Source organism: Dermacentor andersoni, chromosome 5, assembly GCF_023375885.2.
Source record: "Dermacentor andersoni chromosome 5, qqDerAnde1_hic_scaffold, whole genome shotgun sequence".
Lineage (NCBI taxonomy): Eukaryota > Metazoa > Arthropoda > Arachnida > Ixodida > Ixodidae > Dermacentor > Dermacentor andersoni.
In genome coordinates this window covers 45,191,713-45,216,152 of record NC_092818.1, presented here as the reverse complement: position 1 = coordinate 45,216,152, position 24,440 = coordinate 45,191,713, and the positions used below count along the sequence as shown (strand labels likewise).

Below are 24,440 nucleotides of genomic sequence, written 5' to 3'. Positions count from 1 at the left end.
CATCTAAACTATATTTTTTTTTTAATTGCTGCACGTCCACTAATAATTTTAGGTATCGCTGTAATGTTTTCACTATTTGATTTCTTGGTGTGTAGCAATACTAATGATCTATATGCAGGCAGCAGTCGTGGACACTAGAAGGTATTGATTTAGTGGTATTTGTGGTTGTTTAGCGCATATAGTTCCATTGTTCTAGCGCGCCTTTGCCAAAGGCTAAACAAATGCTTTCTCGCTTAGGTGTGGGCCTATTTTTAAACCATCGTACGTACTAAATGCGGCCACATTAACTTCAACACTATAGAAGGTTAAGGTAGCAACTTAGCGTAAACACTGCTTCATTTTTAATTATACGATAGATAACCATAACGCCGACACCTGTTAATATTGCTAGTGCAAAAAGGGAGGCCAGCTAACCACTTCACGTGGCGCAATATTGTTACATCCACAGCTCCTGCGTCGCCAGAACGCTCTTGCAATCTTTGGTGCGTTTTATTTTCGTCTGCTACGGATGCTCGTTTTAAGCTCCGGTGGAAGAGGCACTCCCTTTTGCAGGTTCTTATTACTGCGATAATATCGTACCTTTTTCTACGGTGAACTTGTTAACAGTTTCACACCTGATGGTATTGCAATTAAAAGTTGTCTCCTTATCTCGAATATGATAAACTACGCTCTGAACTCCCAAATACACAAAGACGACTTTTGGACGTGTTTTTTCGACTCGGGGCTGTTGTCTGTTGTGACTGGTATCACCTGTATTCTTATCACCAACTTTTAATGCTGTAGCTCAGCCTTACTGACCCAATTTCAGCTAATGAACAGGCACTGTGCGTCATTCTCAACCGCACGCACACACGTGTCTAATAGCACGCGAAAGCGACGCTTGCACGTGATACTCTGAAACGCCTTTTCATTATTCAAAAGACATACATGTCTACCCCTTTAAAGGGAACATATAAAAATTATCTATTAGATTCTGTGAATACATTGTCAGTACAATGTGCCTACTTGCATGAACTCGCGCTGTTTGTATAGGTTGTTTCTTTGGTAGCTTATCTAGCGTCAACATTGATTGGTATATGTAATTGTTACCAAGATACATTTTAATCATTCATGAAGTTAATATTTTTCAGCTAAAAAGAAGAATAATAAGCTAGTCGATTAAAAGTTTATCTATTCCCACCACAGTTTTCAACAAATGAACACATATTTCAATCTAAACTCCATTTGCATTCCTAATATTTTTTCAGGCAAATACTACGCTCCTGACCGGACCTCCATAATGCATACACCAGAAATCTGTGCTTAAGAACGGCGATTCTGTAAGCTGCATACGTGCGCCATAATGCAACCTAAGTCTGAGGCAAAGTTAGAAGCCCAAGGCATACTTCCACGCCTGTATGTTCTTGCCTGCGAACCTACTAGATTAATGCACATTTTCTGCGTCATGCTAAGGATCACTCTTGCTCAAGGAGAAGCGTAATAATAGCTCACCTGCATAAGCAGAAGAGCGTCCTGCAGGCTCTGTTACATTAGCTGGTTCTGAAAAAAAAGTTTCATTCTTGTTAGACGATCTTCAATGAGATATGATCGCAGCGGCATGGACCATTTATTACATGCGAATCAGCAAATTTCTTGGTGTCATTCCCCTATGCTCGCGCGTACTGTACTTTCCGGGCTATACGACTGATTCATTTCTCATTTTCTTAAAAATTTTTATTCTAGCATTTTCTACAAGATGCATCACACCGTCGTTATCGGTCCTTGTTACGCGGTGATTTTTAAACATTTCGCGAAACTTCGAGAATGCAGTTGCGGAAGAGAGTTTTTTATGGATTCGCCGTATCTTTAGAGTGACAAACTAGGTTGTTCGCGCTTGAGTCCGGCGTAGCTTAAGACGCTTCATTTTGTCTACGAAAATTTAGTGCCCTCAAATGGGGTCAATTACGGCATTTTGTTATGAATGTACAACCGTGCATAATCGCGTTTCATTATGCCAGCCGAGTTAAAAATAAAGTGAGTCTTATACTCTGGTACCACTTATGCTAGAACTTTTTCTTCGAAACAGACAAATATTGGTGGGTAAGGCTTATAGTCGGGAAAATACAGTATAAGGAAATACATGAATCGGGTACGAGGTCTATGCTTTTTTTTTTAACGCTGTGTCCTGTACGATGTGGGAAAACATATGGGATTTTTATTTGGCATTGCCTCCACTCCCGACCTTAGAAGGTTCCATCAATGAGACAATTGGTCCAGCTTCTACGTGTCTCTTGTGTGCCAACTGAATAGGTCAGCATGGATGTACTCATCTCTTTTCGCAGCTGTTCAGCTGATTGTCGCTGGAGTTTTGTGAACACAGAGTACGTGACAAGGTATTGTGAAACTCTAGCCGTACCGCGAGCTCCTGTTTTTGACGAGGCAACCATTATCAGAAGCATCGTGCTGCTTCATGCTGTTCCTACTGCTACGATCCCAAATCGTGGCAGAGGGTACAAAGCATCGCTATTCCTATAGATCCTACACTTCAGTAGTACTGCACACTGTGCAAGTAGTGTGTACCACTTCGAGAGTAAGCGGTAAATTAAGCGAGTCAACAAAACGATTAAAGGTGTATTTTGTTTGCTTTCCAAGAACCTCGGCACACACCACAACAAATGGAGCAAAGTGCTTTCATACATCCAATTTCACCTAGGATACCCCACTCCAGGAAGCCACCAATATTGTTACTTTTCCCATGATTCACAGTGAAAATGGTCTAACAGTTTAAAGCGCAATTGTGGACGAAACGCTTGCGTTCACTGCATCTATTGTCACCACCCCACACACCAACGTCCTTGTTGAACGTGCCGCCGAGTCATGGTGGCTCGTGCGGCTGCGTATTTTATCGCAGCAATTTCATGTTGTTCGTCGATAAAACATCCACAGAGCCATAAAACACAATCCGAGTGGACTGGTGTGGATATGCACTGCTATCCTGCACCCGTGCGCGTCTGCACCCAAATTCCTCAGGCTGCACAGAAAAGTTATTGTGCTTTGCTCTTTAACCTACGCAGTTCTGCACTGCCTAAACAAGGTGACTTATGCAGTTGTCCAAGCAGAAACCGCAAGAGGTCCCTACAAATTAAATACCCCCTAACGATGTTCATGTAGTCAGTATGAAGCCCTACATCTTGCGTTCATGTCGACGCTCCAACCTTGTACTGCTACAGCATGCCCTCAGCCCTGTTCTTTAGTTACTTTCCTTCGACAACTTAGCGCTTTACTTCATCAGTTGTGGCTTAGCTCATTACTCAGGGTGATAAGATTCGTGACCACAACGTCATCTGTACGCAGTGTGACGAATCAGAGACGGCACATGACGGGGAAGCTCCTTGTAGGTTGATATAGGTAATATTTCTGTATATGTCTCGCTAAAACGAGGCTGTGCCGTGCTTTTATCACGAGTTTTCGTTCCGCGCTGTATGTTTGAGTGTGCCAGTTGAATCTAAAAATGTTGGTGACGGCCTTACTTTATTTCGCGACATAATCACATACGCGAGTGCTTGTAGCCCACAGAAATATTCGTGACACTCATGAAAGCTACCGTAACGTTATATTTCACCATTTCCTGACGCACTCGGTGGTTCTTTTTGTCTTCCAGTGTAATATGTCGATGTTGCTTCTTTTATGAAGGAACCTATTCGCGCGACGGATTCGATTGCAATGACATAAATAAGCAATTTGCCTGGTCACGTTCACCAAGTGCACGAGTTTAGAGATCGTTGATGTTACACTCTTAAACAAAATTACACCATTTGGGTCGTATCCTGTCACGCAACAATAATCGCCATCTGTCTCGTCCGCATTTCATTTCTTTACCGCTGCGAGCCCGGTACTTCCAAGTCACAAACGGCATGCGAGTTATCAGCATGACAGAGCATTCTCGACGGGAAAGTAGCGAGCGCAGCGTTTTCAAGAAAGGAAACACAAGCAAGACAGATAACGATTATTGTTGTGTGGCAAATATACACCCCTAAGGATGTACGTTTGTTTAAGATTGCATAATACTTTTTCATGCACGGGGTCCCATAACATTTGATAGTGACACTGTTGTTTCGAGATAAGATGACCAAAGCCTGCTGCCACCTTGCTTTTAAGAAATCACTACAGGCGTGATAGAAGAATGGAAGCTGGGTTTTAGATACAAATCTGAGGCGGCCATTCAGGAAATGACTCAATCGGGAGAATATTTAAAAAGAATTATGGGGTTTTACATGCCAAAACCACTACCTAATTGTGAGGCACGCCGTAGTGGGAGACTCCGGAAATTTAGACCTCCTGGGGTTCTTTAACATGCCCCTAAGCCTAAGTACATGGGGGTTTTCGCCCCCATCGAAATGCGGCCGCCGTGGCCGGGTTTCGATCCCGCGACCTCGTGGTTAGCAGCCCAACACTATAGCCGCTAAGCAAGCGCGGCGGGTTGAGAATATTTACTATAACGTTGTGAATAACGCGTGCGATAACCCCACATCGGCGTTCGTGTTGTCTTTCTCTCCTCGTCCTTGTCCAAATGTGCGCTGGAACTATGTTCCATAATGCTCCCCACATCGCTACACTCGCCGCTACACTCGCTGCCTTGAGGCTGTCACTCTGCCGTTGCGCTGTTGAGCATGACGTCGCGGTTGCACCTGCCAGCAATGGCGGCAGCATTCCGATTGTGGCGGAATGCAAGAACATTCGTAAACCGGCTGTTTTGGCGCGTGTTTATCTTAACACACATCGAAAGGCCGGTAATAATTTCGTTCCTCCTCCTCTAAATGTCGAAGCCCTTCATCTGGCGTGCCTTTACAGTTTCGGGACATTAAATGCCGTAATAAAGAAAATTACCCGCCGCACAAGATTAACAGCCGTGGCATTGCACTGCCGAGCTAAAGGTTGGGGATTTCCAGCCAGCCACGGTAGGTTCATTTGTATGGGGGAAATGGAAAAATGATCATTTACATAATGTGTAAACACCCTAAAGAGCCGGAGGATGGCCAACTTATTCTGTAGCCCCACTACGGTGGGCCTCATAATACTGAATACTGTGGAATTGGCATCAGACCCCAGAGGTAATTCATTATATAAACATCACTAAGAAAGAATTCACGAAGTGACGAAAAAAATCGCACCGAAAGGACTTTAAGGACAGCAGTTTCCTGCGTCTTGCGTTATATTGTGGGCATTCTGTGCTTAGTGTGTACTGTGAGCTGAAACACTAGGTTGAGCGTGGTTATCGCCTTTCTTGAGCGCCAGTCGAGCAGGCAATCAATTTTTTCCCGGATCTTTTTTTTTTATTTATCTGTCACGTCGAGTGTGACACCAATGAATCTGGGCGTCATCGCCCATGCCCATGAGAAACGTTGAAAGGTACGGTACTTGAAGTGTAGTGTTATCAAAGACGCTCTTGACTACATGCATTCGTACGTAAAAACTTCCAAGCTTAGTTACGAGCGACTTGGTAAGTGGCGCTTTTCTACTGGTTTGGCAGTACTGTAAAGTCAACGTAGAAAGCTAATGTACAGCTGCTGTCCCAATTTAGGGTACGTGGATTCGTTTCGCAGACACAGCACTACCATTTCTGTATAACTATATAAGGCAAGCAAAGCTCCGCTGGGCCACAACTATGCATAGCAACGACGCCATTCTTAGCGGGGCTCTGCCACGTTTTCTTAGGTAAAGCAGCGCTAGTCAATGTGCAATCTACGCCATCTCAAATAATGGATGCCTAGTAAACATATCAACTCTCTAGTGCACTTCCTTTGTGCACATTGTCTCCGCGGAAATAATATTTCTTTCAAATGCATGAATGATAAGTGGTAGCTGCGTACGTCAGCATCCTTGGTGACAACGTGGGACAGCTGCGTGACCTTTCCTGTTCACCATGCTGAAATACTGCGCTAGGTCGCTGTCAGTGGAGCCACTAGCGGTGGCGCAAAGCGTCCATGCTTTTCTGTCTCGGCATTTACAGCATGCATTTTTTGTGCGTAGAGGGGTGATAACGCTGCCTCTTCATAGCGGTTAACGATGTAGACAATGTTCGTGGTGACTGGCTTTAGGCGACAAAAGTAGAAGCGCGAGCGGTCAAGACTACATGTGGTCGAAATACCACGAAGAAAGCAAGTGCCTTGCATCTGCACCTAAAATTTGCAAAAACACGGATTTCGTGCTTAGCACAGGAAACGCGAAGGAAAACATTATGAGGCTTGACGTGTCACAACAACGATCTGATTATGAAACACGCCGTAGTGGAGAATTCGGCAATAATTTGAATCACCTGGGGCTCTTTAATGCGCACCTAAGTCTAAGTACATTCGTGTTTTCGCATTTCGCCCCCATCGAAATGGGGACATCGTGGCCGGGATTTGATCCCGCGACCTCGTGCTGAGCAGCCCAACGTTATAGCCACGGTGACTCGCGAAACGCGAAGTTGAGGGCACGCGGTAGAAGTTTTCGTAGTGCTTAAATAATGTGTTTTCGTTTATGGCCCTCCTCAGAAACAATAACGAGATAATTGATAAGGCAAAAGCTGCGAAGAAGTTGCAAATAATTATCAAAACGCGTTATCTTACTGTAGTCTCTGTGCGTGGGAGGATTATCTATTGTTGGTGGCATTTGAAACAACTTATGAGCAATGTGACCTTCTTCAGAACGGGCCATTTGCAACAGAGGCTTGATGCGCAGAGTGTCATTAATGATGCCTTCCTGTGAAAAGAAAATAGTAATAATACATATAACGCAGTTACAAAGTCTTCATTACAGTAGGTACACAACCAGAGACTGAATTCCCGGGGCAGCGCCATTCGTACACAATTTCTTAGCCAAAAACTTCTTACGCTAAGATAAGGATGCAGCCAAAGTGGCAGCGCATTTAGCTTACGGCGTCGTATAAGAGCGAGGAGGAAGCAAACTTTGGATTAAACGAAAAGAAATGAAAGAAGACGCGTCAAGTGATAGCTTAATCGCACACCATGCATCTGTAGTTGACCCTATATCCATACGGTAAATCGCTACACATCCCTATTCGGCAGCGTCCTTTTCCGCGAGTCTGCTACAGCGTCGACATGCGCTCGCCCGTTCACTGCACCGCCGTCAAAACAATGGCAGTGGAAGTGTCACGCATTGTTTCCATATTTCTGCGACAGACCGAACTAATGAGAACATGATAAGATATTTGGCTCAGAAAGAAACGCTCAGGTCGAGCAATTGCCGACCAGGTCTGCCAGGCCAAATATATACCGTCTGTAGCAACATCACCGTGCACCACCACCACCACATTGTCGCTTTGTAGTGGCTGTGAAGAACACAGTAGCAGGAACTGTTTATTGCGAAACTACCTCTTTATTAGGCTAACCTGTGCCGAGAAAAAGAGGCTACACTCAAAGCACAACGTTAGCGGCGATCAAACTCGGTGATTGTCGGAACCTCATCAGTGGGTCAAGCGCGTCGGTTTTTATACATGACTGGTCGACGGTTCAGCGTAATTGCAAGCGTACTCGTGCCTTCATGAAATTACTAAACAATTCGTGTCGAACCCACAATCAGACTACACAAGGTTTGGTGACAACAGACAGTGGATAGAACTATCGATAACATAGGAGAAACTTCCAGTAGATAAAGGCTTGTCCAGCACCGAGCGATTACATTTGACATTTGTTAGCCGATGAAAAGCAGTCACCGGAGAAAGACAAAGAAGTACACGTGCAATATTGCACAGGGATTAAATGTTTTTATTTGGCTACTAATTACGGAAATTAAATAAATAAAGCTCCATAATATATAGTTCATATGACCTCAAGGCAAGGGGCCCAGCACCCGTACGTTCATTCGTATTTTATGTGACACGTTCAAGTGCACGTCACAATACTGCATAGCACCGTACACGAAGCACACACATGCTCAACATTCTAGCTGGTTTCCGATTAAATCGGTTCAAGCCGTTGATCTTGTGACGGTGACGCACTTCGTTCGGAGCAGTGACTACACATATAATACGAGGACAAGGTGAAGCTGGGGTCAGACATCGTTCTATAAACATGCGAATGCGGCCTCGCAGTACGAAGTGAACTGCGGCACAAGAGCAACAGTCAGTTAAAATTCCGTGCGTATTTTAGATGTTGCAAAGCGTCATCAGCGTCTTTTCATGTTCACTGCAGGACGAAGGCCTCTCCCGGTGATCTCTAATTACCCCTGACCGGCGCTATAGCTGATTCAAAGTTACGCCTGCAAATTTCTTTATATAATTACCCCACCTAATTTTCTGCCATCTTCGACAGCGCTTCCGGCCCTACGAATTACAGGGCAACCTCAGCACTAATTTTTCCTCTGTATTTCAACCACCGCTACCCCCGTTTGCTTTCTTATCCACACCGCTCTCTTCCTGTGTCGTTGCCCTAAGCCTAAAACTTTTCGCTGCATATCGCTTGTTGGAGCCGTCCTTACCTTCAAGCTTCATTTTTACCTCCAAGTTCCGGCCCCATATGGTAGTACATGAAGAATGGAGTCATTGTACACTTTTCTGTTCAACGACAGCGGTGAGTTCCCGATCACAATTTGCAATTGCCAGCCGTACGCATTCCGGCCCACTTTCATTCGTCTGTAGATTTCCGGCTCATGGTCACGGTTGCCTGCGAGTTATTGACCTAGATAAACTTACTTCTTTACACACTCTAGAGGCTGGGTGCCGATCATAAATTATTTTGGCTTGACAGGTGATTGAACAGCACCTTTGTCTTCAGCATATTAGCATATTGAGGTCCTCAATCAATTGCTGCAATGTGTCCCCAGCCTTGCTAAGCACGATAATATCCTCGGTAAGCTGAAGGATGTTGGATATTTGCCGTTGATCATCGCTCCTAATCGTTCCTAGTCCAATTGTTTCAATACTTCTTCTAAGCGAACAGTGAATGATATTGGAGAGATTGTGGCTCCTTGCCTGACCACTTTCTCAAAAATTAAAACACGTGAAGCCGGAACTTTCATTGAGGCAGAGTCTAAGCCTGCAAAGTTGCAGAGACGTGCATTGTGGCTGAATGTAAATATGGAAAATACATCTAAATGAAACAATTTTTCAGTTGCGAGCCGAATGCAGCAAGCACTGCGGCCTTGATGTGAAGTTCGTTCCTTCCTTCAGAAGAAACTATACGACATGCATTTACACCGCGAATTATAAACAAACGTGGTAGCTTCCTTCAAACACATTGAAATAAGTGACCCAACTGTACGCCATCGCAAGAGCACAACGACAACATAATTCGAGTTACATAAATGCTGATCTTGCTAATACGACGCGTTTTAAATGTAGCGTCGTGCACGCTTCATATTGTTTACTTCGCGATTGGTTACAGCCAGGGTGTCCGGCTGTTTAATGCCGTAATGTTGACTTGATTTCTTCGCAGCAGGCACGGAGCACCGCAAAACTGTCGCCAGCTGGAAGAAAATTATTTCGCTGAATTCACAAACGCCTATGAAGGGCTTCTTAAGTCAGAGGAGGAAACGAATGAAAGACGTGAGTGACGTCATTTCGCCCAGGACTGAAGCTACTCTGGGGTTTTAAATAAGGATCCTTTCACGAGCTCACAGCATCGTGCCTCAAACGCCTACCTCGTAGCACAGGAAGAGAGTGCGCATCAAGGCACCAGCCTTTATCGCAGGAACCCTTAATTTAAGGCCAACGCTTGCCGGTCCATTCAGCGTCCGAGGTGAACAGCCAAGTTCTTAGGGCATCCGCTGTCTTGACCTTCCGCAGTCAGGCGGGACCACGTATGATGGGCTCAAGACCGTGTTCTTCCAACATTTTGACGTACCAGCTCCTCATCGACTAAGTAGCACGCCACCGTTTCCTTCAGCGGTTGACACTTCTCAAGGCGCCAGCCAACTTACGTAGTCCTCTCCGCCATACGTTCCTGGTTAGGGGTGCGCCTCTGACCTCTCGCATATCTTCCACCACACCCACAACTAAGGAGCCAGGATGGGGAGACAACACGTCCGGCGCTTTCCACGTTTCGTCCGTTCTGTAACGATAGACAACACCCCGTCTCGCTGCCGGCCCTATTAAAGCTATAACAAGTAAGCAGCTACTTCTCAGTGCCGAACACTTGGTTTCGGGGCCCGGAATACCACCGCGCATTGGCGTACACTTTACCGGAATCACCTGGTATCACGCGTACTACACACCTTTTCTAATTCCAGTCTCTTTGCCGTCGCGCCCTTACCTTCTGGCCCTCATCCACAGTACATCGCAACAGTCTCAATTCACACTCCCGAAAGATGCTGGCTTGAAGGTTTATTCAAAAACTGTTTCCTCAGCATACGCGACTGGACGTGGAAAACTCCTTTTCTATCCCTGATAACGGGCCTGCAGCCCTCGTCCTTTCACTAGCGCCGACTGTGTCACTGCATTAGCAGGCCGCAGAATGTACGCGGCTGTCACGCGCCTCGTAACAGTTCAAGCGCAAAGTCGAGCCCTTCCTTTCAAGCAAAAATGAACTTCCGACCAAGGCGACATGGTTACATCTATCGAGCAAGCCTGATTTTGCTCTTGCGACATATACACCGACAGCATTCTTCGGCTCCGCGTTCGAGACAACATAACAGCGCTACAGACGGGCCAAACGAATACACACAGAGCGCTGTGTATGTCTTTCTTCGTTTATCCCTCTATCTTGCGGTATTCTTAGTTTAACACGAACTACCAGAATGTCCAACTCCCCACCCTTCGTAGCTTCAAGAAAAGCAGGTTTGCATTGACTGCTCGCATACTGGAAGTCTGCGACAGCTGCACACATGCAAGCGTCCTCTTTCTTGTGCCCCCTGGAGCTTCGCAGCCAGCCACTTCGCCTACTCTATAGCACCACCACGAAAACTTTATCCGTTGCGGCACTCCCAGGCCAAACCACCAGAGCAAATCGCGTAAACCCCCAGCCTTCCTCGTTTTGACAATGACCGTACTGATTCACCTGTGGATTTTCAACTTTACGTAACTATGTAGAGTACGCACAGCTTCCTAACGCCATTCTTTTTTATACATATTTTACATGTGGCCACATATACATGCGGTGCCGACAGGGCTCACAAGAAGATACATGTTTAGCAACGCTAGTAGAGAGGCCAGGCCGGATGTAAAGTAACTTGACACGACCGTTACTTCTGTGAAAGCCCAAGTGCCGAGCAGTTGCGTCGTCATGCTCCTAAGACGTTGAAACGAAGAGATCAGGAGATAAGGGGCACTCACCGGTTACCTCAGTGGGGATAAATACAGCAATATAAGGCTCCATCGTGAAGCCCAAGTCGAGCAAGTTGAATTCGCAAGTGACTGTTTGGTGAACATTTTGAGCCACTGGGCTGCTCTATGAGAGAGCGGTAACACGAGTCATTGCGTTGATGCAAGATCAAAACATTTGACCTTCATGAAGGGTGTATATTGGGGCTAAAGAGTTGACATCCCGTGTAGCCACATATTGTCTATAGGCAGTAGTGGAGAAGCCACGGACGAAGGTAAATGAGGCGATGGCAGCGGACAGCGGCGCAAAGCATGCGCATTTTAATGTTTGTTCCCAGACTTGCATGTGAAAGTGGAGGAATCGTCCTGTAAATGGAGAAGCAAGCCTCCGAGGTGACCAGTCAAGTTCTTTAACTACGACAGCCAACACAGAGCCTGGTGGTCTTCACGAGAGTGAAATGGTGGCCGTGCTGGTATGGACAAGTTTTTCGAACAGACTGAACTATTGAAAGACATTCCTGTTCGGTTATGGGGGTATTTGCTTCGGCATACGAAAGGTTACAGCTTGCGTACGCCACTACGTCTTCAGCGGTGGCATTACGTTGTAGCAGAACCACGTAGATGCCGTGTCCACTGGCATGAGTGTGAAGGGTGGTCGCGGCGGTAAAGTGACGCAGGATAACGATTGAATTTAGCACGGGCTTTAAAGCGTCAAAGGCTGCGTTGGACCCTTCAAACCACATAAACAAGCGCAGGAAGACGGACTCGCTGCGGTGGCTTAGCGGCTATGGTGTTGCGCTGCTAAGGATGACGTAACGAGATGAAATCCCCGCCGCGGCGGCCACATTTCGATGGGCACGAAATGCAACAACGCTCGCTTCCCGTGATTGGGTGCACGTTAAAGATCCTATGTTTGTCAAAATAAATCCTGAGTCCCCCTACTACTGCGCGCCTCTTAATCAAATTGTTTATTCAAGCCTCTCGAGAGCGCCATAAATGTCACGAATGCGATAGAGATCCTTGCTAGTTGCCTGTCGTACCCTATAATCTACACAAACACTTACCTAACCACCCTTTCTTTAAAGAGAACAACGGGAGAACACCAACGACTCGCCGAAGCTCCTACTATGTTGCGTGCGAGCCATGTCGGTAACTTTATCCTAAATGACCCTCGGTTCGGTCAATGAAGCAACGCAATGGCGACGACGAATTACATGGCATCCGTCCTTCTGAATACGGTGTGTGGCGAGGGAAGTCTGTCCCAAAGCTCGTGAGAAAACATCGCAGGAGACTTTGTGTTTCATCAGCAGTGCGAAGAGTGCGTCAGGTTGGGCTGAACGAGGTGCAAGCTAATGGTAGCGCACAGAACGGCAGGTAACTTCGAAACAGTAGAAGAGGCAGGGGAAGTCGTAGCGGAGACAGTGATGACCGACGTTGGGGTAGCGTCATCCACACAGGCAAATGTGGTAGCCATAAGTAACACCACCTGTTCACGGGTTGAGTTCAAGGCTGCCAGACGCTGGCCCAGTAAAAGGTGACCACTAAATGCACCCGCGCGAAGGCAACATCCATAAAGAGAGTCACCAGCCTTTACAGCAACCAGTTAGCCAAGTTGGACAAGGTCGAGCGCAGCTTGAAATACCACTTTACGAAAGTGGTCAACGCTGTCACAAACCTGAAGCTGAAGGCGTAACGGACGAACTGTTTTTCATCCGTAACGCCAATTCTACATTAAAACAAGCAACCACTATGTGTTATGGAAAGACGTCCTCCTGCTGCAACCCGCCTTGTGTTGGAAAATACGGGTGCATCCACGGTGCTACCCCTAACTGACCGAAATCGTCAGCCTTAAGAGGAGGGGCTGAATGGTAGAGATGCTGTAGAGGAAGACGAAGTGATTGGAGGTGGAAGAGTGTTTAAACTGACTTACAAGCTAATGATAATCTTCCGTTACAATACATACACATGTGTATAATCAAGCGTGCTGATATTGGACCGCGATAGCGTCCGAAAATCGAGCTGCCGAAGAAACGAGTGCAGGCAGAAAACTCACCACATTATAGATATTGGTCAAATGGGAATTGCTAGGACGGAGTAGGAGACCACCAAAAGTATATGTCAGTGCATCTCTGAGGTGATTCTGAACAGAGCCGCGGATAACGAAAATGTGGACAGCTCGCGCCGTCAGAGTAGTTGCTCAGAGCAGTTGATAAAAAACAAGGAATATGTCGACAGCAAGTGCCGTCAAATGAGCAGGCGCTATCTTCAACTGGGGCTATCAACTCCAGTCAAAATGGTAATTTTTACTGCCTTGGTCGAGCAGAAAAAATTATTGATACACTTTTTTAAAGTGTTCTGCTTGCACACGATACTGTCAGCTTCAAGTTCGGCTAGGGCTATAGGTACTAATTGCATTCACTGATCAGGTCATCACACTGTCTGTAACGAAAGTAAAACCAAACACTACTCATACTACTACTACTACTACTACTACTACTACTACTACTACTACTACTACTACTACTACTACTACTACTACTACTGCTGCTGCTGCTGCTGCTGCTGCTGCTGCTGCTGATGATGATGATGATGATGATGACAGAGTCATCAGCGCTTGCGTGAATTCAATGCTTGTCGGCAGCAAACGTGCTGGCTCTTCATTTTCAGCGTTGGAGTCGTCCAATTCCGCCATTCCTTGACGGAGAATTTTATTGTCGGTTTATTTCGCACGGAGGTCGAGCTCGTTGTTCATCGTCGGTGAATCCTTCAAATGCGAACTCGCTGAGAGTTTTTATGACCTGAGGCGGACAGGTCGTTGATCAATATACCCGTGAAATTGAACTGATCACGCACGCTGTCGACTTCTCCGTCCACTCTACTGAATGTGAAGCCCGCACGACGGAAATAGTTATGAAGCATGTGTTGTCGCCGCCTTCTACGCGTTTGAAATCATGCTCACATCAAACCTGAGATCAGCGTTGTAACTGTTGCCACTTCCAATGTTTTCACCTTATTTTTGAGGAAACCGTATTCATCTAGTTGGGAATGTCAAACGCCTTGCACGCGTTGGTCTGTGACCTATCGCTCTGATCTTGCTTGATGATGCCGGCTTTTTTTTCCGTCGTCAACCTATATACGGTAGTACTATCCGCTCTTCGGAGCCATTGGCGAGTACGACGAAGGCGGAGTCGGTGCGATTTCTAGCTGTGGTAAATCCTTTCAACGAAGAAACATGGCACCGTAAAACAGGAGGAAGCTTGTTAGCGAACTTCGAAGAAGCTGGGCCTATTGTGTTGAAGAGCACACAACGCACAAAACAACTTCGCGACCAGGTACCAAATACCATACGACCAAACACTAATGGATAACACTGGTAGTTCGACATGGTGGCGGCAGTGGGTCTCAATTTAAACTTGTTGATGTGATTTCCTTACCGGAAACAGCGGGAAAAGTAACGTTACACGAAAGTAACAAGAAAGTGACCAGAACAATAACTTGACATAACGTGACAGCGCCTGCCCAGTCTGTCTTGGCACGTCATTTTTCGCCTTGTTCCCGCTAAGAAGGCCACGGTGGCTACAGCTGCCAGCAGATCAGCGAAGTCAGAGCGCAAGTAGGATTCTTCGAGATATTCAAAATTGCGGTAGTGGTGGCTTTTATTAACGCTGTTTCGGCTTGCGTTTACGCAAATAAGACCCAAAATTCGAAGACGATGGGCTTCAGAGTAAGAAATTTTGGATATTCATATACGTTGGCTCTATCTATCACGTGCAGTTTCCGCCAATAGCGTCCGACTTTCGGCACGTACGAAAAAACTGGGTTTCCAAACAATCAGTAAAGCGACTGGATAGAAGCGCTAGACATGTGCTTGTCAAGAGCCCCGCGTGCCATAGCGTATGGTCTTGCATGTGATTGCGGGCTTCTGAAACGTATTAACAGTGGAAGTCATTCACTAGAGCTTATGTAATGCCTAATTTCTGCAAATCTCCAGCACAATATATCCTTTAAACATCATAAGAGACGCCACGTAGCATGCCTCAGGTTCGTATTACTAACAGTGAAAGCAATACAATGCAATCTCAATGCAAAACATGACTAATTTCTTTATGAGAGTGCCATCGTTTAGAGTGATAATGTTTCTTGGCTGTTTAGAAGCACCATAAAAGCCCATTATAGATTTCATGAGTTTATTAAAGTTGCAATGTAGATGCTAGGAACGCGGACATTTTCTTATGAAATTTTATGTTGTGAAGCGGAGCATTGCAAATCAGTTATCGCTCTTTCCTATCGTCTATAAGCTCTGCTACATTTCTGAGGCAGCTTTTCCCGTTTACTGCCGACAATCGTAGAAACAAATGGGCTTACAAGGTTTTCGATAAATGCACAGAGCCTGCGGCTGCGTAAAACCACACGTTATCACCGGCCACCAGACCGCGATGGAGTGGGATCCCAGAAAACCCGCCACTTGTCAAGCCAGAACTGTTGGCAAAAGCTGTTGCAGCCACCGAAATTACCGTGGGTGGTTACGAAAACACCCGCTTGAAAATGACACATCAAGTGCTAGGTATAATTTCTTAACATATAACTATCGATGGCAGTCCACCACCGATTACCGTGCTACATGCATCATCGCGACGAAAAAGCAACGACACGTCGGCATACAGAACAGGCCCAGAGCAAAAAAAAGAAAAGAGAAAAGAGAAAGCTGCTCAACAAAGCCATCACGGTGCAGTGTAATGTCAGCGTGACAATTCGAAGCAGCCATGACACGGCAGCATGACATTACCTCAAAGACCGTTGTGACGCAGTAGCTTTGGTTTTGCGCTTTTTAGGACGACGTCGCGATTCCAATTTCAACCGTGCTGGCCACATTTCGATGCACGAGGAATGCGAAAACGCCCGTGAAGCGTGCATTGCGTGCACGTTTTTGAAACACAATTGACCAAAATCAATGTCGACCTCCGCACTACTATACGTTCTACAGAATCCACTGCAGCGTTTCGATACGATAGACACCGCAGTTTTACCTAACCCTTGTGCGTAGAAATGTCATCTTCGAGTGAGATATTTATGTACGGCCTAGAGGCCACAGCCTTTGGGAGCATCGAGACCGAGCAATTTGTCATTAGCCGACACTTTGGCGCTGCGCTGAAGAAAGTGCGTTCACGTTCTCTTTATATATGTTCTCACATTCTCTGCTCACGGTTCACATTTATTCATCTTGGGCTTGTTCATTTCCAGCTCTGGCATTAAGACTCCGCGCATCTTAGCGCTTGCTGGGTTGCTCATGTGATGGAGTCTGCTGCCGAATAGTCCGTGAGCAGTGAGATGCTCTATACTTGGACACACAAAAGCAACGCCGCTAGCACAACGCGAGTGAGAGAAAACTCGCGCACCACCGTATCACGCGAGAACTCGATGCGTGCTCCTTCGAATGGAATAGAGCGGAGGGGTAAGTCGTCACATTCAACTGGTCGACCACGCTTCCCCACGTTTATGACAGCACATGAATATGCGACACGGATGCCACCATTTCGGTCCAGAAAACTGGAAGTGACAACAAAACTCGGAACAGAGCAAGCTGAGTTTTGACTATACTCGCGTGAATGGCGCTTTATTATCGGCTACTTCCGGAACTTTCAGTTTTCACATGTGACGCACTTGGTTGTAGAAGCAACACATCTGGAGTGGTTTACTCCATAGCGAGGTTGCTTTAGAGGTTCGACGTGCAAGTCTGAAAACGAATGATGAAGTTTTCACAGAACTTCATTGTTCGTTCGTTCGTTCGTTCGTTCGTTCGTTCGTTCGTTCGTTCGTTCGTTCGTTCGTTCGTTCGTTCGTTCGTTCGTTCGTTCGTTCGTTCGTTCGTTCGTTCGTTCGTTCGTTCGTTCGATCGTTCGTTCGTTCGTTCGTTCGTTCGTTCGTTCGTTCGTTCGTTCGTTCGTTCGTTCGTTCGTTCGTTCGTTCGTTCCTTCGTTCGTTCGTTCGTTCGTTCGTTTATTTTCTTCTCTAAACATATACACGTGGAAGGAGATAAAGAAAAAATTTCATTTGTGACTTGCAAATCTCTGCTTCTCGCACATGGTAACACGGGCGCAAGCAGCAAACATCGAAAAGAAATTTTGACTAAAACATATAAACTGACCGAAAGAAATTTTGTCGAAACATATAAAGTAATAGAGTTTTGAATAGTTCGTTGCCAGGACGCACGCAATATAAATACACATTGGAAAAGATATTGCTAATAAACAATTGAAACCGGGCACATACATTATAAAGCTAAGCACAAGACTGAAAAATTGTTCGACATGAGCAATAGAGTAATTCAAAAACGCTTTCATTATTAAAAACGTCGTAAAGAGTCGTTAAACATACAAAAAAAATAATAATAAAATATATGAAGGAAAACAAATCGAGGTATACAAAAGAAGCGCAATAGAACTTTCTCTACAAGAAGTTGCGTATCTGAAAAGTCATAGAAGAAATGACACCAATATCATTTGTTAGCCAGTTATTTAACTCTAAGCAGCTTAACCTTCTATTATTTAAGCTTATAGCTTAGAAAGGCTGTAACCATGCATTTGTTGAGTTTAGTTTGTCAGAGACATAATATGTACCAGCATTCGTGAACACATGTGGATTAGTGAGATATGTTTCTGTTTAGGTCGGCTTATTTGACTAGGGTCTTACTATTTTCCTGACATTGTTTCAATCTTCAAAACGTGCGGTGCCGCTATAGAAGAGCATTGGCGTAGGTTCCGGTTTCAGAGCAGTATGCCTGTTTAGAATGCCGCATCAAAACACGCTGGGGTGGCTTTACAGATTCGCAGAAGTGCAGTGAACTTCGCTATTCATTTTTTGCAGGGCGATGAGGGCGATTCTTGCACTTCAGAGCCATGAACATCCACACGGCAACGATCAGTGACTCACAACACGCAGCCTCCTCACTGCTACCTACGACGCAACAAATATGGTGGACCTGGTCTGCGTTGCCAGATGAGCATCTATTTTCAAAGTTTATTCTTTCACTTCCCAAGGGACAAAGTGGTAATATTTGTAAAGGCTGTAGTAAGCGTTCACAGCGCGCAGCTTCTTGCACCTCGTGCTGGCGAACGCTTGGGTATTTATGTTCTGGTTGCTTCAGTCTCTGAAGATGGTTGTTTTACAGCGAAGTTGTTTAGGAGAGTTCAGCTGTCGTTTTGGTTCGGTAGTGATGGCCGGCGTGTGACGGCGTAGGCGATATCAAATCTATACGCCACACAACTTTAGTCGGAGTCCGATGTTTGCCTTGATAGGTAATATTAAATCACTTTATTTTAAAGTTAACTTACGTATATCTCGCTTGAATACGCACAAACCTATACGAGTGGTTTTAAAGCTAATATTTGTTTTCACACTTACCCGCGTTTGGAGCGACTGCCTAGATGTTGGGTCGGTTGCTCTCTCGCAAGATATATTTGCCTACATGAACACGAAGGTAATACTAAAGTACACGCGAAGCGGTTTGTATAACCCTTGTATGGTGACCAACTTTGCTCACATTTGTTCAGCATCCTGCACAAAACGTAGACATATATCCCTTCATATGCATCTCAAAAGAGCACCGATTTGTTAGTGTAATAGAGAATTATATTTAACAGATTCTCTGATTCCCTTCATTTGAACTAGCCACTCAGCATGTCACATAGGGACTGTGGCCGTTCTGTACCGATTCTCCAGAATTAGAATTTCCCGCTGCGGTTCCACCAAAGACTCATCAAACCGAACCAAACTCACTGCTAACCAAAGCTTCGTTTCACACAGATTGCAACATGGGTGTTAGACCTGCATAACTTTTTTGAGCGTTTTGTTGATTATTTTTATCACACCACGTTGGGCATGTTCTACGTTGAAGACCAGCTTGGAGTTCACACGGTGGCGGAAGAGAGGCTAATATGATTATTTATTGCAGTGTGCGTCGGCGGTCACTAAAGAATTGCCTTAAATGTTACGCATTATAGATCATAAAATGAAAGCACCGAGTTCTTTGTCTGGCCCTCTAGCTAGAAATCCGTAATTCTCGCTTCCTAAGGTCACCTTTTACTGTCTCCACTTTGGCGGTCTGCTACGAGTTTAGAGGACTGCAGCGGTGAAAGCTGATAACGTTGTCCAGCAGCGGAACCTCGCTGCGAGCTCCAAAGAAATGGCCAGGGCGTCGGCGATGACATTGATGAATTATCGTAAGAACAGCCAATAAACAGACACTTTACACTTCCCAAAAGTGTTACCAGACAATTAAGCAGCTTCGCTGCCTTATCAATTGTATTCATTGCTCAAAGAAGCAAGTATGTGCGCGGGACTTATTTTTTCCTTTTCTTCTGCGCGTGAGCAATACCACGACAAAAACTCCTAGCTTTTAGGACTAGTTATGGCACATAAAACTAATAATTTGTTTCAAGGGCGTATATTCTGATATGGCTCAAGAGTTTCCAATACTGTGTTACTAGTTTTATGAACATCCGTAAAATGATAAATACGTTTTAGCGAGAAAAGTGTCCATTACTATTCTTGTTGCATTTTTTACCAAGGTTCATAAAAATATATTTCACTCATACGAAACGCTCACCACGTGTACACCATCATCAGTGCGGACCATTAATGAAGCCATCAGATGTTGATCATGATACAAATCTTTCTCATAATCATCCTTTCGCATCTGCAACAAAAAAAATCAATGTATTTGAATGCAGCGTACACTTCATGGCAAGAAAAATTTCACAAAACCGTCTAACTCTCTAAATCACTTGGACACTTACAGGTAGATGAATTCGCTCTCCATTTTCTTCGGATATGAACATAAATTGATCAGAGAACACATGGCTCCTTTCCAGATTGAGCGTCATGCGCTCATTTATTCTTAATACTTTCTTTTCGTCAGAATCTCGTGAGCTAAGCAGCGTTGGATAAACAATGCCATATTCTGTGAGGAAGACAACAGTGGTTGTAGAATAAGTAAAATATCAGGCCTGTACATGACTTCTACGCATTTGTTGTAATTTGGCTTCAAGCCTTCCACAAGCAAACAAGTAATTTGAGCTACCTTTTTTCGCTTTAGGAAACTTTGGTTTTGGTAGTCAAAGTCTACGTAGCAACATTGAATGTAGAATTGGTTGTGGTCAGCGCCCGGCAGTACGGTAAAGCTGCAAAAGAACCTTGGCTTCCCAGTAAATCTTTGTAGTAGAAGAAAATTTCTTCACGATGCGGGGAGCTTCTCTTGTAGCTCAGCGCTAAATTGTCGGGGGATAACAGTGTTGCCTTATTGGGACTACTGCAGTCGTGTGGGTTGTTGTAGAAATAATTAGCCGCAATCATATAGTAGGACTCAGATATACCATATTGATTCCGTTCAGCATGTTTATTATAATGTAGTCCGTTCTTCGGCGCACGATATATAAAAGTACCCTGTATATTGTATGAATGGTAAAACGTTTTGTGCAGCTGTGCTCAAACTGTGTTCCAAGTAAGTGCGGTCTCAACGTACTTCTTGCACTTATCCATTTGCTGCATTCTTATGAACAAAAATGCGAATGTCGATAAGATAGTAAGTGTCTGTGTGTGTGCGTGTGTGGTGGTCGTCCTTCAATTTCTACAGTGACATCCTCGCATTACAGTGAAGAATATCTATGCCCAATCTCCCATCTCCGAAGCGAGGTTTATTGAACAATTAGATCGGGTATTCAGTGTACGGCGGTGCTTCATGTTAAGGCATTCATTTTACTTAATAATGGCTGCATTTAAAAGTATATTAAATGTGAGCGTCATTTCGTCGCCTTGCTTTGTGGCTGAGCTCATGGATCCTTCCAGTAAAGAATCAGCAGCACAAACAACCTATTTTGTGTCCCGAGCAAGACAAGGATGTCTTCCAGCAATGTACAATTACTCCTGTCTTGAGTCGACTGGCTCCATTCCATGCTTCCAAAATTACACTTTCTTCACACCACTTTGTGTGCTGCCACCCTCGTCTGCGTTTGTCTTCCCTCGGTGCTTAATCTTTTATTCCTATATGATGGTTATCTTTTCTTTTCCTTTCTGTGCGTATAACGTGAGCTCACCAACTCTGCTTATTGCTCATAATGCCAACTAGATTATTCATTACCGTCGTTTCTTCTCCTAAATACATCGTGTCCCGTCATTCTGTTAACATTAAGCATTTCCTTTAAGGACATTGCCTGGTGCGCCACGCTTAGTTTTCTCTTGATTTGACTTGTTATGCTCTAAATTTCTGTCTACTATGTCTATACAAGCTATTTGAAGGATAGCGGAAAGCTGTCGGCCATGACGTGGCCATGCCTGCGATTGATGCAAAAAGTCAGGGCTGTGGGTCAAAGCAAGCGCTTCTAATGCTTGATGTCTTCATTCAGAGAAGGGAAGATCATCTGAATTTGCCCTGTCAAATTTATGGAGCAGGTATATTCTAAGCTAGTTATCACAAACGATTTCTATAGAACCTCATCAGAATTGCGTTACAGAAATAACAACTTTAATATATTTTTGCTGCGGTATAATAAATGCACCTATGCCAAGATAAAGAGAGAACATAGCAACACATAAATATTTCTTCTATGAAATGTGCTGAATAAGCATTATTCGCGAGATTGTCTAAACTGCTGGAGTTATTCTACAATAACTTTGTCGAGGCTATAGGCTTCACTTTTCAGATTTGACATCACTCATGCATAATATTAAAACGTACTGTGGACTCCATAGTTATTATTCAATTTTGACGTTTGGAATGGTGTGGAATGCTTAATAAATACTATCATATATGAGTTTACATTTTTATTGATATCAATTATGCCTATTAAGAAACTCCGCGGCCTCTAGATAAGAACCTGCAGAATCATCGATATAACATTAGTGGTGTCAGAGTGCTCCCCTTATGCGCATAAATAATACTATGTCACCACGCAACTTTTCAAGAAATCTGGGGAATAACTTTCATAGCATTAAAAAATCAGGTAGTATTTCTTTCACTACGTTATGCGACATAACAGCGAATGTCATTAAATAAAAAAAATGTCCAGTCAAAACACAAATGGCCGTCCAGATCTGGTCACCGAATCTACACCTGTATATTGTAATTCGTGTTACGCGTCTCTTTTTCAAAACATGACCGGGTTATTTGAACAGAGTGTATCGATCCGTTGTACTCTGAGGAAGAAAAAAAATGTGTTTAAGTCTTTCACAGCATATGCAGGTTAGTCATACAGAATGGTGATTCGCTAAATTCTTCCGGGAATTCTATTTATGTTGCAGTAACCCTGCCAGTTTCTACTGTTCCAGTGTGCGCAAAAACTTCGAAAATAGGATAGAGAAAAGTATCCGCTGCAATAAAGCTTGGCAGTGTTAGAGGCGTATGTTTTGTTGGCGAAAATATTAGTGACTGTAACATAGTTTTAAAAATGTTTCTCGTTGAGAACGAAGCGTGTGTGATGAGAAGCTGTGTTATCCAGTGTGACCAATGCTCGGTGTATAAATGTACTAGAATACATAATTAGGCATGGAAGAGAAACCTTACTTACCTGCCGTTGTCAATGATAAAGTAAAACCGCAAAGTATAGACAACACAAATATTTCAAGCATATTCATGTTCTACGACTGGTACACACGCTCACCGAGAGACACTATCGTTAAATACATTGGGCTTGAAGTAAGTTCTCTTCTTATAACGCTAAAGCACCGTGCAGATGTCACTTGATTTGTATTGAAATTGTCGAACAGTTGCCACCCATAATATTTCACATTTTAGTTGTCTTGGTACAGCTTAAAAATGACCTTTATAAATAACAACGCGACCTCAGTAAAGCACACGTGGCTTGTAAAGGTGAAGTCATGCACTTCAAATTTCTTCGTATGGCACATTTCTGTCTGCACGCTGACCAAGAAGAAGCTCTTCATGAGGAATAGCCAAACACAAAAATATTCCGTTGCAGGTTTTGAAATTTCTCCTCCAAATATTGAAAACTGCGAACTCCCTCATTTTTGTTCATTACTTCTCTCTTAGACTTAGAAGAGGAAAGGGTGTATCGAAAGAGAGACAAAAGACAGGTCCCTGGACGACGACGCAACATAATTCGCGTGGTCTGTGACAACCATCTTTTATACCATTCAACCGCTGTAGGTAACCAGAAAATTTACTTTTTTTTCATCCGGAAACATGAACGTTAGCTTAAAGCTTGATATAAAGAAAAGCTAACAAACGCGCTATCAGCGATGGAACAAAAAATTTAAGCGTCGCTTTAGGAGAAAGGAAAGCACATTTGGGGATTCTAGAGCAAACTGGAGTAGCGATGTTCTAGTTTTTCGCGAAAGTACCAGGCGATAGGCAGCACATGAGCACCTGCAGAAATAGACGTGGGGTGAGCATGGTGTTGCATGCGGTGTCGTGCCCCACCATGCTCACGATAAAGTGCCGGACGACGGCGATGAGCAGCTCATTCTACCCCCATGCCATAACACTTTGGAACGCACTCCCGGATGACATTGTCTCGTGCAGCGACCGCAAAACATTTCGCGAAAAACTAAACGATTTTGATAATGCCAACATAACCACATGAACACAATATCTATTTATTTATTGCCTTGTTGGTACTGTGTATATGTTCCGTTTTCTTCTTTTCTGATATTTTCTTTTTTGTACCTATTACAACCAATGTGCACTTTATTATGTAACTTTCTTATGAAGCTGTTCGACTTTGATGCACGCCCCCCCTTATGTAATGCCTTCGGGCCCTTAAGGTTGAATAAATGAAATGAAATGAAATGAAATGTAATAAGAGGAAGAACTGGACTTGTGCAGCCAATGTACGTGCCGGTATTTCACAATAATGTACGTCTACGTAAAGCCTAATCTAAATAACTGTTGATGCTATAAAGTTACAGATTGAGTGCCAAGGAAAGGTAAGCACAGTCGAGGACTGCAAAGCATTAGCAGATGTGATGAAATTATAGAGTTAGTGCTCAGCTGGCACAATACAGGAGTCACTAGAGAATGATTGAAGAAGTGTTCCTCCTCCAGTGGAGAGTGAATGTGATCAACGCGATGAATACCCTGGTGGAAGTGAGGACTGCAATTATCACCGAGGTGAGAACACTTCCAACGCTTTCCGTCAAGACACAACCAAGCCATTTAGCCGCGATTTATCGCACCGAATTCAGCGAA

At 44.4% G+C, this 24,440-nt stretch overlaps 1 protein-coding gene across 1 annotated transcript in view; it reads right to left on the bottom strand.

Moving 5' to 3' along the window:
• LOC126530096 (venom metalloproteinase BumaMPs1-like) overlaps nt 1-22,907 on the bottom strand; it is a 114,165-nt gene extending 91,258 nt beyond the window's left edge. The window contains exons 1-5 of the mRNA XM_055070187.2: nt 22,801-22,907; nt 20,035-20,198; nt 19,845-19,934; nt 6,591-6,723; nt 1,492-1,539 (exon numbers count right to left, since the gene is read on the bottom strand). Of these exons, the coding sequence (XP_054926162.2) occupies nt 1,492-1,539; nt 6,591-6,723; nt 19,845-19,934; nt 20,035-20,198; nt 22,801-22,867 (502 nt within the window). The 5' untranslated portion in view covers nt 22,868-22,907. The remainder of the gene's footprint in view (nt 1-1,491; nt 1,540-6,590; nt 6,724-19,844; nt 19,935-20,034; nt 20,199-22,800) is intronic.
• Nucleotides 22,908-24,440: the final 1,533 nt, after the last annotated feature.